This window comes from Nasonia vitripennis (genome assembly GCF_009193385.2).
Source record: "Nasonia vitripennis strain AsymCx chromosome 4 unlocalized genomic scaffold, Nvit_psr_1.1 chr4_random0010, whole genome shotgun sequence".
Classification (NCBI taxonomy): Eukaryota; Metazoa; Arthropoda; class Insecta; order Hymenoptera; family Pteromalidae; genus Nasonia; species Nasonia vitripennis.
The window spans coordinates 2,585,303-2,602,941 of NW_022279646.1; the positions used below are offsets into that span (position 1 = coordinate 2,585,303).

Genomic DNA, 17,639 nt, shown 5'->3' on the forward strand with positions numbered 1-17,639 from the left:
CCCTACCCTCTGCCTTGTCTCTGCAAAAGCTGGGGATTCACACAGCAGGTGGGAGGTGGTCTCCGTTTCATGCTCGCACCACCTGCAGCTCCCGGAGTCCCTCAGTCTCAGGTTCCACAGGTAGTATCCTACCCTCCAATGTCCCGTCAGCCAGCTAATGGCCAGCCTCAACCTATTCCAGCTTATGCCCCTAATGGTCCGCAGCCACTCTTCAGGTGGGCTATCAAAGCCCTAGCCTGTCTTCGCCCATTGGCATTGGTCCATTTGTCGCTCAGTTGCGAGTTCAGCCAGTCTTTATCTTCAGCTCTATTAACCTCGCAGGTTGGAACAGCGACTGCACACCTTCTTGCTCGAATTTCGTCCGCGCCCTTACCCGCTAACCTGTCCGCCTTTTCGTTACCCACTACACCGGAGTGTCCCGGTTCCCACACCAGTCTTACCAAGTTGTGTTCCGCCAGTGATTCCAGCGCCTATCTGTACTTTAGTACCTCTTTTGAGGTAATACTGATACTGTCTAGCGCCATGAGAGCTACCCTGCTATCCAAGCAGTAGCTTACAGTTCTTTGTCCTGTGCCTCTCTTTAACAGCCATTTAGCAGCTCCCGTAATGGCCCTGATTTATGCCTGGAAAACCGTAGCATGGTGGTCGAGGAAGCACACAATTCCTTGTCTGTCCCCCTTTTCCCAGGCACCTGCTCCTACACCGTTCTCATGTTTTGAGCCATCAGTAAACCACACCACACTGTTTTCGAGGAGTTCATGTGAACATGTCTTCCATTCTTCCCTTTCTGGGATTATGATCGAAAACGGCTTAGATAAATAAATTCTTTCCGCCATTCTGTCACAACCTCTTACTCCCATTAGCGGCATTACTTGATCCAGAAGTGCCGCATCCTTGAAATCCGAACAGTTCGTTGATTCCGCTATTCTGCAGAACATCCGGCACGCAATTGCCCTTATTACCTTGCCTAGTGGAGGGAGTCCCAACAGTCTTTCCATAGCGACCGTAGGTGTCATCATCATGCATTTATACTAGCCTTGTTTAGGATGCAGAGCAAGCTGTTCACCACCAGGCACCATAGTGTCGGTAACAGCACTTCTCCTTGTGGGCATCATTTCCTCACCAATCCTTTGCAAGAGTAGTAAAAAATATCTTTACAAAACTTGAATTTTATTACTATTGCAATATATTTTTTAACTGAGCGACGTTGGGAGTGAGGTAAATCGCGCTAGTTATTAAATAAACCTTATAGGATTTTATTGTTACTGTTACGTAATTTGAGTGTATTTTGTTTTAACCAACTGCGCATTACAAACATCTTAATCAACGATTTATCGATCTGTTTCAAATACTGGACGTTAAACAAGTGTATTGAAGTACTTTAGAGCTTATTTTTAAATAAAAGTTTAAAAAGTAAGCTCTAGCGTATTTAAATACATTTTTAAACATATGAGCGCAAAGATAGCCGAGACTGTAGAATTTGGGAACGCAGCCGTTCTCCGTGGTTAGTCAGCACTTGCATGATCGGCAGTGCGATTCATGGCTGTCAGGCTTTTACTTGAGGGTAGTCTGACTACCCTCAGCCTGTCACAGGCCTCACCAGGAGCTTGCTCCGCGTATCTAAAGATCAGCGCGGGTAGACTAACGGGTCGACACGTGGCTTCAAGCTGCACCGACAAATCCGTAGTAAGCGTCGCACAGTGGGTAGAAATCCAAAAAAGGTGATCAAAATTCGTGCTTTACGCAAATTTGGACTGAAAAAAAAACTAATTGAGTAATTTTTTTTTTTTTTTTTTTTTGTAATGTAGTTTTCTAAACGTTTTCCCTTTTCCCGCTACCTGTTCAATTAAATTTAAAAATATATACTATGTTATTGTATATGTACTATTCACGATCAGCCACAGTACAGTCTATTTCTTTAAATTTGAGTGGGTAAAATGATGTAATTAAGGCGTAGCACATATATAAAGTAAATATGAGTTTTAAATTGTCCTACATTTTCCTACAACAGGTAGCGGAAAATTTTAGAAAACTACATTACAAAAACAAAAAAATCACCTAATTAGTTTTTTTTCCGTCCAAATCGCGTGAATGCACGAATTTTGATCACTTTTTTGGATTTCTACCCACTGTGCGTCGTGGGTACACACACGCGTACAATTATAGATTATATTTGTACTATAGTTCACGCGCTTGGTTATGCTTAGGGCTTCTTTAATTCGCGGTGGCCAGTGCAACTTTAGCGGCGATTGAGCAATAAGACACACGATCAAGCGGAGAGACTGATCGATGTGAGCCAATTCTTTGGACACGACACCTACTATTATTGCGACTGACATATACGGCGTTTTAGATCATTTTAGTTTACAATATAAGTTTATAGAAAATCGTAAAACATGTGCTTCTTATTATATACTGCACAAATCGACCCTTTGTCCAGAACAATACACCTAATTTTAGACGCATTATCCTGATGGTAACACTAATAAGGCAATTTTCTGTGTGCTTTTATTCATTATCAAGTAAACTTACAAAAAATGCATGAGATTTTACCGTGATATCTTACGTAAAATATTACGTAAAAACTTGCCTCAGATTTCATGTAGGATTTTGAAATTTTGCTTTTGAAAAGTTTTGCCCGTTTTTACACCCAAATATGTAGGATAAGATAATACTATGTGTAGTTTTGAATACCTTTGGAAAATATCACATCAAAATCATTATACAGTCTTTATTGAAACTTATTTATATAAATAATTTAAAGATCTTTGCAGATTGTAACATGCAGATCAAAAGCATGTCTGTAAGATATTTCATTTTTCTGGCCATAATTATACGGCAATATGCAAAAGGAAAACATTCTCAAACGTTTAATAATCCTGGTTATTTCAAGATCGGTGGGATGCTTTCTGATGGAGACAGTGAAGCATTTTTTAATGAGACCATTGATGTAAGTTCGCACTTCCAACATTTCTTATAATATACTTATTATATATCTGACAACTGAAAATATATTTTCTTTAACAAGCTCTAGAGGAGCAAATAACGATAATGTATAGCTTACATAATGCGCCAGTGTAGATACTAACAACATAGCTGCCTGACTGGTAAATAAATACGCTATTGCAAATTTAATGCAAGATCTGAAAAGAGATCTTATAAACGATTTTCATAACATCTGGTATAAGATCTTGTGCAAGATAGTACACAAGATCTTATCATCGATTTTAGACCACGAACCTACGTAAAATATTAAATAAGTAAATTACTAAATCTTACGTTCATGATAAGAAAAATTATCTTTATCAAATATTCTTTTAAAATCTTACGCAAGACTGTATACAAGATCTTACACAAGATATTATGTTGGATCTTTTATTAGTTTCTGCATAAGATCTTATACAAGTTCTTATGTAAAAACTTATGTATTGGAGAGGTTAGTTAAATAAATACTCTGAGGTTAATATAAGAATGTATATTGAGTAGTAGTCGGCAACAGCCTCATTAAACACGTCCGCTCACATCGGAGTCTTGTAGTCGAGAGTATGCGCTTAGAGTATATACGCGAGGCATGCGCACTATTCTCGCGTTCGCTCGAGCTTGTCTTGTTGCACGAAATCGTCGTCAACCAGTAGATGGCACGACGAGTACCTTTTTTATGTATTATGACTGTATAAATTCACATATTACAACATTATGATTCACTTGAAAAACAATATTTTTTTTAAATTTACTCAAGGTCTTACAAAAGCACTTACATAGGATTTTGAGTAAATTATCGATGAAAAAAATGTCAGTTGTTGTTACATAAGATCTTATATGAAAAGTTACGTAGGGTTTCATGTAACGCTTACAGAATTTTTGTTTTTCTTTTGGTAATTTAGACAATATCTTACTAGCCAGATTTACCCCGTTTGCTAACGCTCTCTCAGTTAACTTTACTTTTCTGAGGCTTATTTAGGTATATTTTATGATTCTGAGGTGAATTAAATCTTTAATCAAATTTTATTTTGTAACTCACGTTTTTATACTGAACTGATCTATAAAAAGAAAAATTTACGATAGTAGAAGTTGTTTCTAAAACCTTTTGAAACATTGTCATTCATTAACCATTTATTAACTAAATCCTAAAAAAATAAAAAGTAAGAGGTAGAGGATTACTCCCATGGCAGAAAAAAAAATCACTATATTCATCACGTGATTTATCAAGTGATTTAACAAGTGAGAGTTTATATTAAAAATGAGGGAATAAAGTTATTATATCCCGCAAGTGAGGGAATCAAGCTACTTTATTCCCGCAAATGCGGGAATAAAATTCTTGTTCATTTTAAAATTTTTTAATTTTAAAAACTAAAAATCTTAAAAAATTTACTCTTTTTTAACAATGGATATGTAGGTCTCACTTTTCCATACAATAAAGTAGCTACACAGTTAAGTCGTAAATAAAGTTCTAAATGCAACACGAAACAAAAGTCGATCATTCCTTCGGGTGATTACTGACTCATAGAAGCGAGGGCAGTGAGCCCACCCACGGAAATAATCTAAATGTAAATTTATCGTTCTACACCTTGTAGCGTCGATTTTCACTTTTTAGTGTTTAGAGTGTAGATTTTAGTCGATTCAAGCTTTAATTGCGTTAAGCACTAAATTTTTGGCCTTATAAATTTTGGGTCTTATAAATTTTTGATCTTACTAATGTTGGACATAATTTTATTAATGCCCTATTTAGTTCAGGGCCTTATGAAAATTTGTATCTTTTAACGATGTAGACCTTCCTTTTTTTGTCAGCGTATTTGATTTTCCTTTTTTTGGCAACGGTATTTAAATGGTAAAATTTATGAGGCCGAATAACCCTAAATTCATAAGGTCAAAATTATTAAGGCCCAAAATTTGTAAGACCACGGTAATACGTGTACGATCCATTATATGATCTTAGGGTGAGGATAAAAATTTCGAAAAATAAAAATTTGAAGGAGGAAATTACGAATTGATGTACAACTGTTTAAATGCGAGATCCGGGTAAAGAGAAAATACACTTCCGCATAACTTTGTTGGATTATTCTAATCCGTAATCTGTAATCGTTTATTTAATACAGTTGGGGATTACATAGCTATCGACGGATATACGCAACATGTGCTCTCGCTCTCTACGGTGCTATAGTACGCTCTCTGCGGTCGAGCTGCTTCTCTACTACCCTGGTAAAATTAACGGTTGAAATTCGTTAAAAAGTTAAGTTTAATTGGCCAGTTTTATCAAATTTTAATGTAAAAAAATTAATTAAAATATTGCTAATATTTTAGTGATGCGTATCTATAATACCACATCAGTATTATTATTAAGTTAAATATTGTTTTTCCCTTTTTTTGGCATTAAAACATATATATCTCTTATTACGAATATTTGGATTTTTTACGATTGTAACGTATTTTTCTACAATTTTTGGATTGTAACAGTCATTTGACAAATTTCAAGCAAAAGTTTCGTTTTATCATGAGTTAATGCGTTATATCTATGTATTTATAACGGTTAAACACTTATTCAGTTAAATCGTTAACCACAACTTTGCTAAGTGTCTTAAAACTTAGCTTATTAACCGTTAACATTTCTACCAGGGTATAGTTCGAGTGTATAGCTCGTACTATGCCTATAGCTATCGCTGACGCGCGCTCGACTCTCATGCTTACTACAGTTCCGCGCGCATGCCTACGTACATACTCTATACAGTATATACTCTTTACAGGCTAGTCCGATGTAGCAAAAAAATTACTCATATCTCAACAACAACGAAAGAAAAATTTCAAGTCCTAAAATATTAGAAAGGTATATGTTAAAAAAACTAACTTTTAAAGTTACTAGAATTTATTTTGTTATAAAAACTTTTATTATTGAAATGAATTTCCACTGCCTGGTATCCCGGATCTGTCTTATATGATAATAATACACTACTATATACAGGGTGTTTCATTGTAATCCGACCACGACAAAAAACCATGGAAAAACTAATTTTAACGAAAAATGACCTTAACAAAAGTTGAAGGGGGTAAAGGGGGCCATCGAATGACACAAACACCTATGACCTTGAACTCGATTTTCAAGGTCATTTGAGGGTAATTGTGATTTTTTAAAATAGGAACCTCTATTTTAGACCTTGGAATCGGATAGAGCGGAAAAAATTAAGTCGCAAAGGATATTTTAAGTTTGCTTTGGTGACCTTGAGAAGGTCAATTCAAGGTAAAATAACGAAAAATCTGCTAAACAGGTGTTTGTCTGGTTTTATTTTACTGATGTCGAAAGATGAGCTTGACAAAAGTTGAAGGGAGCAAAAGGGGCCATCTAATGACACCAACACCTTTGACCTTGAACTCAATTTTCAAGGTCATTTGAAGGTCATTGTATTTTTTTAACGAGAACCCCTATTTTTGACCTCGGAATACGGAGCAGCCGAAAAAATTACGTCGGAAATGACATTTCAAGTTTGCCTAGTGACCTTGAGAAGGTCAATTCAAGGTCAAATAAGAAGTATCAGCCTAAGATTGTTTTCCTTTCAATTTTTTCGTAGAATTATCATTTTGTTATTGTAATAAACATTAAGAGAATAATTGACTTAAAACGTGATTATGCTTTGCTGACTTTAAAGCCATTTTGTAAGGTCAAAAGTGCAAAAATGCAATATCAAATGTTATGTGAAGTCCATATTTATATCCTAACTTTAGCGTTACCCAGGAACAACGACGTGGACGTAATAGGATTGTGTTCCCTTTGGGGTGCTTGATTAGAGTGAGTCCCCTTGCCTCTCACTTTTCGGGGTGCTTGATTAGAGTGAGTCCCCTTGCCTCTCACTTTTCGGGGTGCTTAATTAGAGTGAGTCCCCTTACCTCTCACTTTTGCTCAAAATTCAACGCAGGTGCTCAAAGACACCACCATTTTGTTGGATACACAATTCAATTCGCTGCTGAAAATGTTCTACTGTTCTGAGTAATACAGCTCTTGGGATGTTTTCACAAGCGGTTTGAATTCTGTGGATCATATCTTCCCTTGTTGTAGTTTCATGTTCATAAACAACATCTTTCAAATACCCCCACAAATAGAAATCGGGTGATGTCATATCTGGAGATCTCGGTGGCCATCGAACACCCAAATCTCCACGTCCAGTGCGTCCAATCCACCTGTCACGGTAATTTTGATTAAGATATTGTCTAACTATTCGAGCATAGTGCGCAGGAGCTCCATCTAATTGAATCCACATTCTTGCTCTTGTGTATAAATCTACTTCTTCAAGGACTCAACTCTCAGGAACTGTAAAAAATTATGTCCATTTACATTTTCATCGAAAAAGTATGGGCCTACAAGGTATCCGTTAACAATTCCACACCAAACATCAAGACGCCAACGATTTTGGTTATCTATCTGCCTGTACCAATGCGGATTAACATTCGACCAATAATGACAGTTGTGTCGGTTAAGCTCTCCATTGCTTTTGAATTTTGCTTCATCAGAAAACATTACGTATTGAAAAAAGTGACGATCATTAGCAATCATTTGTCGTGCCCATTGGCAAAACTGTAGCCTTAACCTCATATCAGCAGGTATGAGATCCTGAGTCAAAGTAATATGATATGGATGATAACGTTGACTTCTCAGTATTCTCCAAGCAGTAGTCATAGGTCTACCACTTTTCCTTTGAATTTCACGGGTACTTACGTGGGGATTCAAATGAACCATTGCTAAAACGACCATTACACGAAGATCATCTTCGTTGTAATTACGACGTTCTCTAACTCGTGCTAGTTGCCCTTGTTGAGCTGAGTAACGCTAAAGATAGGATAAAAATTCGCTTACGAAAACATCCCAAGAACTGAATAGAATCCAAAAAAATGGTGATGTCTTTGAGCACCTACATTCAAATCTGTACATAATAAAAGTGAGAGGCAAGGAGACTCACTCTAATCAAGCACCCCAAAGGGAACACAATCCTATTACGTCCACGTCGTTGTTCCTGGGCAACACTAAAGTTAGGATATAAATATGGACTCCACATAACATTTGATATTGCATTTTTGCACTTTTGACCTTACAAAATGGCTTTGAAGTCAGCAAAGCATTATCACATTTTAAGTCAATTATTCTCTTAATGTTTATTACAATAACAAAATGATAATTCTACGAAAAAATTGAAAGGAAAACAATCTTAGGCTGATCCTTCTTATTTGACCTTGAATTGACCTTCTCAAGATCACTAGGCAAACTTGAAATGTCATTTCCGACGTAATTTTTTCTGCTGCTCCGTATTCCAAGGTCAAAAATAGGGGTTCCCGTTAAAAAAATACAATGACCTTCAAATGACCTTGAAAATCGAGTTCAAGGTCATAGGTGTTTGTGTCATTCGATGGCCCCCTTTACCCCCTTCAACTTTTGTTAACTCATTAACGTCCAAAACAGAGAAATCGTAACTCTGTTTTCAACCGTAAATCTATCACATATTCCACGAATATATTCAAAGCAAACCTACTTTTTCTGAAGTATTTTTTTCTCTACTTTCCATTTCTGGTATCAGAATTGCGTATTTTTCACTCAAAAATCCAATATGGCGACGTTTAAAAGAAAAAATGCAAAATTTCGATACTTTTTTTTTTTAAATCCAATTTCTTGTTGTGTTAACGTTGAGGACGGAACTTTATTTTTCAACTATGAGTGCATAAATGAGTTGTACTTTAAATTCAGTTTGGTCCCGAAACCAGAAATTCAATATGGCGGCTAGAAAATGGCGCCTGAAGCGCAAAATTTTGCCCAAACTTTCACGAATTTTTTTCTCGAATATAATGCATTCGACGAAAAAATCAATAAGAATAAAAAGTGCTTAGAATCAATCAAGGAATATGTCTAAATTTTTTCACTGAGTTTTGAGCAACTTTTTTATTTTTGCCAATTGGGAATTTATGACAAATTGGAAAAATTCATCGAATCGTCTCGAAAAAATTCAGATATACTTCTTGGTCAATTCTAAGTACTTTTTATTCTCTAACTTTTTCTTATATAACACTTTTGGAATTGTTTCATAAACTATATTGAATTCTCAATCGAAAAAGTCTGAATTTAATTACTATATTCAATTTGCCGAATTTTTCCAAAAGCTTTTTTTTGTAATGATTTTATCTGAATTTCAAAATAGTGAATTATCATTGAATGTTCATAAATCGATTTTGAAGAATCTTTAGTTTGTTCACTCTTTGTCTACTATACTGTTAGTGTTCTAAATATTAGCGTTAATATTTTACTTGTGTATTTAGCTTTTCAAGTTTTAAAATTGTAATGGCTCCAAAACGCCGGAGAAATGTAAGATCTCAATCAGAGTCTGAAGAAGATTATTCTGATGATAACGATGATCATAATATTTTGGTACCTAATCCAGATGATTCGGGAAGTTCTGGTCAGAGTGACGAAGATTCTGGTTCTGAATCTATTGATAACTTATTACTGAGTACATACGCAGAAACTTCTAATAATTATACGAATGATCAATCTAAATTGGAAAATAAATATATTTATAAATGGATTTTTCAATGCGAAAATCATATCATCTGGAATGTGACAGATACTCGGGCACAAATTTGAAGTAAATTTGCTCATAATTGACCAAAAAGTGCATATGGAACAAAACATTTTAAAGTTTTTCATTTTTTTTTGAATTTCAAAAAATCTTAAGAATTTTAAGGTTTTTGATTTTTTACTCAAAAACAAAGCGTTATATAAGAAAAAGTTAGAGAATAAAAAGTACTTAGAATTGACCAAGAAGTATATCTGAATTTTTTCGAGACGATTCGATGAAATTTTCCAATTTGTCATAAATTGCCAATTGGCAAAAATAAAAAAGTTGCTCAAAACTCAGTGAAAAAATTTAGACATATTCCTTGATTGATTCTAAGCACTTTTTATTCTTATTGATTTTTTCGTCGAATGCATTATATTCGAGAAAAAAATTCGTGAAAGTTTGGGCAAAATTTTGCGCTTCAGGCGCCATTTTCTAGCCGCCATATTGAATTTCTGGTTTCGGGACCAAACTGAATTTAAAGTACAACTCATTTATGCACTCATAGTTGAAAAATAAAGTTCCGTCCTCAACGTTAACACAACAAGAAATTGGATTTAAAAAAAAAAGTATCGAAATTTTGCATTTTTTCTTTTAAACGTCGCCATATTGGATTTTTGAGTGAAAAATACGCAATTCTGATACCAGAAATGGAAAGTAGAGAAAAAAATACTTCAGAAAAAGTATATTTGCTTTGGATATATCCGTGGAATATGTGATAGATTTACGGTTGAAAACAGAGTTACGATTTCTCTGTTTTGGACGTTAATGGGTTAAGGTCATTTTTCGTTAAAATTAGTTTTTCCATGGTTTTTTGTCGTGGTCGGATTAAAATGAAACACCCTGTATATTTACTTTCCTATTTATGATCTTTTGTCAAAATTTGGACGTAGATCAGTAAATGATTACTGCTGTTCTCTAAAATTTTAAATCTCATACGCGCTATGGACCGAGAAGAGACGTGACCGTTTCAGCTTTACTATTGTAACACTTATCGCATCATTGTTCAAGTGATACCATTCAGATTGTAACAGTTCAACTTTCCCCAGGAGACTGGATAGTCAGTCGGTTCCAGGATCTGGATAGGGGAAAGGGGCAAGAAAAGAGTCTGTTTTTATATTTTTAATAATAACAAATATATTTCTTAAGTAAAGAATTGCAATTTGACGATTTCTATCTCGGTAAAGCATGTCAAAACATTCGTCACGGAGGTGGTTGAATAAAAAAGTCCATACACGCCGGATAATAGAGGAAAAATTTGGTTCGAATATATTTTAACTATCTTAACGTTGTAAAAATAAAGAAGAATAAATAACAATTAAAGCGAAACTAGCGGTGAATTTTGAGAAACAAAAAATTAAGGTGGCCCAAAATCTAATTTTTACCGGCTACGTTAATACTGCAATTCTACGGTGGCAAATTACTTGAAACTAGATGAATACAATGAACTACGCAATGCTAAAACATATGTTGCCCTCCGTCTTGAACTTATCTACTACTGTGCAAAGTTTCGAATGGAAATATAAACGCATTAATAAATGGCATTCAAACAAAAATTGACGGCCTAAAAGACCAAATCAGAAGTCTGTCACTTTAATTCAATATACTACAATGCAATATTGTCCTGATTTTCTTTTTACTACATCATAAAGAGAAACAAGCTAAAAATGTTAAAAAATCTGGTTTTTGGAGAGATTCTCGACTTAAAATGGCTGTAACTTGGATTTTATAGCACCTAGAAACCTCGAAAAAAAAAACAAAATTAAAGGTTTATTTCTCTACATTCATAATTTTAATAAATTTCTGCCCTAAGTAACTCTACAGGAATGTTTAATAAGAAATAAACCAAGAATAAAAAAAAACATTATTTGAGGGGCATTTTTAAAAGACTTCCCATACTGAAAGGCTTATGTGGTTATTTTTCCATGTAATTACATCTTCTGACATTTAAAAATCACCCTTGTTATTTGCAGAGTTTGCTATTTGCGCTAGAAACTACCCTGATAGAAATGAACCTAAGAACTGGCCATTTATTAGGTAGTAACTAGGTTAAATCCTAAGAACTGGCCAGTTACTAGCCTGTTCTTAGACTCATTTCTACGAGGGTATGGAGCGCGGTAATAAACATATCTTATCAATTTAAGACATACTATCGGAGTATGTTGAATGTAAAAAAGGTCGCCTGTGCTTCAATAGAAAAAGTAATCTGCGTATATGAGTCATTGACAACGATCCTGATGGACCAGGAAAAAACGAAGTGTCGAGCACCCTCAAACAAATTTTTGGCTTTTAGTGTATGCAACATACGCTAATAGAATATCTTTGTCAATACGTGAAAATTGCGTCTGAGTGGAATAAATGGACAGCGATATGTCAGCACGCTTGTGACGCTACTAAGCACGAGAGCACGCGTTACACATAGTATGAAATGTTTAGTGTAAAACCACTTACTTCGTCTAGTTTTCCTTTAAGCAGCATCAACATCTTATGCAACGAATATATTAAAAATATGGTAGCAAAATTGACCTGTAAAGACTGTACTTGGTGTAAGAACGGGCTACGCGAGTATACAAAATTATTTAAATTAAGAGAAACTAGCCTTTGGCTCGAGAGCCTTATGTTACTTGATTGAACTTAACCTACAATATTTTTATATATTCGGTCTCTATCGTGACCTGGATATTGGAGACTCCTTCGTGGCACATCAGATGCTTATTAGTTATTCTACACGATCACTGGTAGCTGATTGAAGTATAGATAATCTAATTTTCTCTATGGTTTTCCACTAACGCCGGTCTACTATCGACGGGACCTTCGCCTATTGCTCCACTTTAATTTTGAGTCATTTTATGGGGCAGATCCTGAGAAAAACATCAAAAACTGAAAAAAGTCGTTTTTCTCCGTGACGCGATAACTGGAGTAAAAAGGCAATAATCACGTTCAAATTTTAGATTTAGTTAGTATTATATAGCAGTTTAATCCCTTTCTTTCGGTTATTTATGATACCAGTTAGTTTTAAAGATGTTAAGCATCAAAAATCTTTTTCTCACCCTGTATACTTTGCATAATAGAAAACTTCATCACTTATATATCAGCATCTATTTAATGGATTTTGATGTATACTTAGGCTCGTTTTTTTCTGTTTTGTTTTACCATTTCGTTAAAAACAAGATTTTCAGTTCAGGAAACAATATTATAAAGATGTATTTAATACAAAAATTACCGTAAATAACATTCTTTAATGCGTCTAAGAAAATAAGACATATAATGGCAGAGAGATGTATATATCAACTATAAGAACTGACATCCTGTTACAAATATATAGGTTGGTAATAAAATGTCAGGTAAAAAAGGGAGGGTGATATCTCTTGGAGCTTAGTTAAACAATTTGCCAACTATTATTTTTCTTGATTCTATTAATCTCAGAATCCATTGAAATTTTCCATTGTTTATATTCACTAGAATTTATCGCCATTTATTCAGTTATCTCAAATTTATTCAGTAATTTTTCATCGACATAGTGTTTAATCAAAGGTTCATAAACCATTTAATATTAAAAGCTCTATTTCATGTGCGTCAAGTTTATTTTTGCAGTAAATTTACAACCCAGGTCTTCATACACTATTCATATATCTTAGTCACTTGTATTTTGGTATCAATATATAATCTTCGAGCATCAAAAACAATTATTTAACAGACAACTATCGTAAAATGCGCTTTAGAATGATTATTATTAAGAAGGATTACACCTTCTAGAAGAGCTACGGAGCTGGTTAACCTTTTGACTTTGCCAGGGACCACATTGTTTACTCACAGGTTCATACACCATTCCATTTAATGTTAAAAGCTCTATTTCATGTGCGTCAAGTTTATTTTTGCAATGAACTTATATTCCAGGTGTTCATACACTATTCAATTTTGATAGTCACTACGCTTTTTGTCGCATTATGTATTCTTCGAGCATCAAAAACAATTATTTAACAGACAACTATTATTTAACAGATTTGCCAGGGACAACATTGTTTACTCATAGGTTCATACACCATTCCATTTAATGTTAAAAGCTCTATTTCATTTGGGTCAAGTTTATTTTTGCAATGAACTTATATTCCAGGTGTTCATACACTATTCAATTATGTTCGACACTACTATTTTTGTCAGAATATGTATTCTTCGAGCATCAAAAACAATTATTTAACAGACAACCATCGTAAAATGCGCTCCAGAATGATTATTATTAAAAAGTATTTAACCCATTAGTAGAGCTACGGAGCTCGTTAACCTTTTGACATTTTCTGGTGTCAACATTATTTACTCACAGGTTCATACACCATTCCATTTAATGTTAAAAGTTCTATTCATGTTCGTCAAGTTTATTTTTGCAATAAATTTACATTCCTGGTCTTCATACACTATTCAATTATTTTAGTCACTACTATTTTTGTCGGAATATGTATTCTTCGAGCATCAAAAACCATTATTTAACAAACAACTATCGTAAAATGCTCTTTAGAAAGATTATTATTAAGAAGGATTACACCTTCTAGTAGAGCTACGGAGGTTGTTAACCTCTGGCTTTGCCAGGGACCACATTGTTTACTCATAAGTTCATACACCACTCTATTTAATGTTAAAAGCTCTATTTCATGTGCGTCAAGTTTATTTTTGCAATAAATTTACATTCCTGGTCTTCATACAGTAGATAGGCTATAGGCATACCAGAACATAGGCATACTAAAACACCCCCTCTCCTCTCAGAGTGTTTTGGTACCCGGTGAAAGAGGAGGGATCCCCTCTCTCTCCAAGATACTAAAACACCCTTTCTCCTCTCAGAGTGTTTTAGTACCCGATGAGAGAGTGGGTATAATTTTTCCTCTCTCTCCATTATGTTTTGGAATGCCTATAACGTTCTCTACTTTTTTTTTAATTTTTTTTTTATTTTACTTTACACTTTATGCTGATAGAACAATTTTATGAGTTTGATGTTGTGCAATGCACAGGTCGTCTTATACCTTGGATTATGATTTGTGCATACTCTCACGCACTTAAAAGATGGTTTTGACGGATAGCCATACTGTTCAATATTGTGAACAGGAAATTTGAATCGTTGAAGCCATTTCTGTTTTAATGCACCTATGACAACAATTTTTGATGCATCATTTAAAGCGTCACGAAGCAAGTTTCCGATTTGAGAGTAGTCATGTACATCCGTTTTCCACCTGATGCCATGATAATTATGTTTGAGCCATTTGTTTTCCCTTTGCATTTTGTCTGAGAGTTTTTTGCATGAGAAGAGATTTTTGAATGTTAGAACAATAGGATCTGCACTATTTTCCTTGAGAGATATGACTGCTAATTCCTTTAGAATATAATCTTCTTCGGTTTGCTTGAAACCAGTCATGTCTACTGCATACTCCATTTTCCGATGCAGCTTAGACGAGCTTCTTGACATCTCCACTAATAGGATTGTACTGAACGATGCGATCGTGTAAGATCAGACAGTAGGCTGAAGTGTTAGCAGGAACATCTTTTATAGCCTCAAACTCCAGACGTACATCGACAGGAGCGCTCTTGAGAGATTCGTTTTGTCGTGAACAGTCAATAACTACGAGTGGTGCAAAGTTGAGAAACGAAGACTTTGTCAGCAGCGGTTGCGGATCTCTTCCATAGTAGGATTTTTGAAAATTAGCGTACATATCATAGAGAATGGCAAACTGATTTTTAGCTATGTCGAGATTCATATTGTTGTATGGATAATATTGTTAATTCAAGAAAAGTTTCACATTACTCAACTCACAATGGTCAAATCGACTGGCGTTTGCAGTTCTCATTGATTTTCTCTTTGTTTGCAGTCCAAGAATCACAAAACGAGGTTTTTCCAATTGATTTGATGTTTTCACTGTCCAGACGTGTTTAGTAGTGCTTGGGAGAAGAGGATATTCAAATAACTCCAAAGAACGGAAACACATGGAGATAGGATTATCTTTACCAATGAAATTCAATAGCTGGATTTTTTGTTTATCAGTTGCAACAACATATGGCATCAACCACTCTATCTTTGATACTTTTACTTCGTAATCTTCATAAGTAGTTACACCAGATGCTACAGCGCCTTCCTGGATTATTACATTCAAGTCGCTTCTCGATCTTGTGAGAATGAGCTCATGCTTCATATTAACTATTATCTTTTTATAGTCTTCTGCAAAACCCAAGATTATACTCAGTGGAATCGCAACATCAATATTTCCTTTGTCATCTACGACCGATTTGATATCGTCTTGAATACCAAGCCAGCCCGCATTCTCCAGCATATCATTCTGATTTATGTTAAATGAAATCAATCCTTTCATAACACTGCTCAGACCAACATTTTTACTATTATCTATCTCCACAGCATTAATCTCATAACGAATTTCATCAAATAGATGACAAATGCCATTGTTGACAAATTTAGTTTTAGCAAGTGCTGCTGATCTACCTTTTACTTGCAATTTTCCACATATATGGATAGAGCTGCGAGATGGTAAGAGACATAGACCTTGATGTTAGATAGAAATACGAATTTCATCGCTGTTGTCAAAGCTTAATGATGAGTATGGTTGATGTGCGTGTACTTCGTAATGAGCAATAGACTCATCGAATACGACACCTGATCGAATGCTTAGAATTTCGTCCATTTTTCTGGAAGCAGCAAAGAATTATAAACGTGAATTTTTTCCACGAACTTCTAGCCCTAGACTTTTCAGAAACTGAATGCTCTTGCGTGTTAACGGTTTGAGTTTCTTCGGTCGACTGATGGCTGGTTGCCATGATGACTGATTTATATATGATCCAGAATTGTAAACGATGCCCATTATACAGATTTGATGTGAAGTCTAATAGTGATTTACTGTCCTCGAAAATTTACCAAATTTCCATCCTGATCGACAATTTGAATTTGTAGATGATCTATGCACTTGACACTGACCGGTAGATAGATGACGTGTGACGGAACTTCTATGATTTTATATCCCGGAGGCACTCTTGGAAAGAACTCATGGATTGTATGAACTTTCTTATTATTGATATAAGCACCTCCAGTAATATTGCACTCAACTCTGAGTTCATTGATTCTCAATATTTTCACTGGTAAATCAGAGCTGTGTTGAATGTTCTCTTCGAGAGTGCGAGGAGCAAAGCCAAGGAGACTGCCTATGGAATCGTGAGGTGTGAGATCTATCGGATGACTGCAGAGAATTTCACTTCTAAGAGTATTGTTGTTAGCTTTCAAAGAGAATTCTCAATTATGATTCCTTTGGATTTAAAAATTGATTAATAGCATCAATCTCATAACTGCCAGTAGGAATATTAATAATAATACCTCCGTTTAAATGCAGTTTATTATTTGAATAGTCAACATTGGGAATAGAGTTAAATGATAAAAGTTCAACTAAACCCAAGACAAAATTTTTATGCTTCGGTAGTTCAATCGAAGGAAAATATTGCGCTTCTAAGACAGATGAATTTCCTGAGAGACTCAGAGTGAAGCTATCTTCTATGACTGATCGGAAGATAATTATTCCATTCGTCAGTGAGCACCTCTTTTATAGTCTCCCAGCTAAGAAAAAAAGACAAAGATGGCCACATATAAAAGAGTCAAAATTTTGATATATTTTATAGTTGTATTTCACTTCTTTCACGTTAAAATACAACATGAGATCTTTAGGAGGTTTAAGATCGCCAAAACTATCAAAATAAATCACTTCAGGACCACGTTTGCGATAGCAAATCCAGTTGGTGCCTCTATTTTGAAAGTCGTCCAAGTTTACCACTGCTGACTCATTATGCCATGGACCGCCGGAAGGTAGATTATTTCTCATGAAAACACCTCGGAAATCTGAGATTTTCATCATACGAGCATATTTTTTTAGATCATAGTCAGTTAGTGCATGATTTGGCAAAGTTAAATCGAATTTTTTTTTTTTCTACTGACTTGATGACCACTGCCGATATGAGGTTTCATAAATAATCCCATTCCAGTTTTATAGGGCTTAAGATGAAGACCTTTGCCTA

At 34.9% G+C, this 17,639-nt stretch overlaps 1 protein-coding gene across 9 annotated transcripts in view; it reads left to right on the plus strand.

Moving 5' to 3' along the window:
* The window catches only part of LOC100116847 (glutamate [NMDA] receptor subunit 1), a 362,784-nt gene that overhangs the window by 21,833 nt on the left and 323,312 nt on the right, over positions 1–17,639 (plus strand). For 7 of the 9 annotated variants that reach the window (XM_032602127.1, XM_031930196.1, XM_032602128.1 and 4 more), the window contains one exon: positions 2,765–2,950. The exons of 1 other annotated variant lie outside the window; for it this stretch is intronic. In XM_032602127.1, the coding sequence (XP_032458018.1) occupies positions 2,765–2,950 (186 nt within the window). The remainder of the gene's footprint in view (positions 1–2,764; positions 2,951–17,639) is intronic. One more of the 9 variants, XM_031930197.1, reaches the window with a different exon arrangement.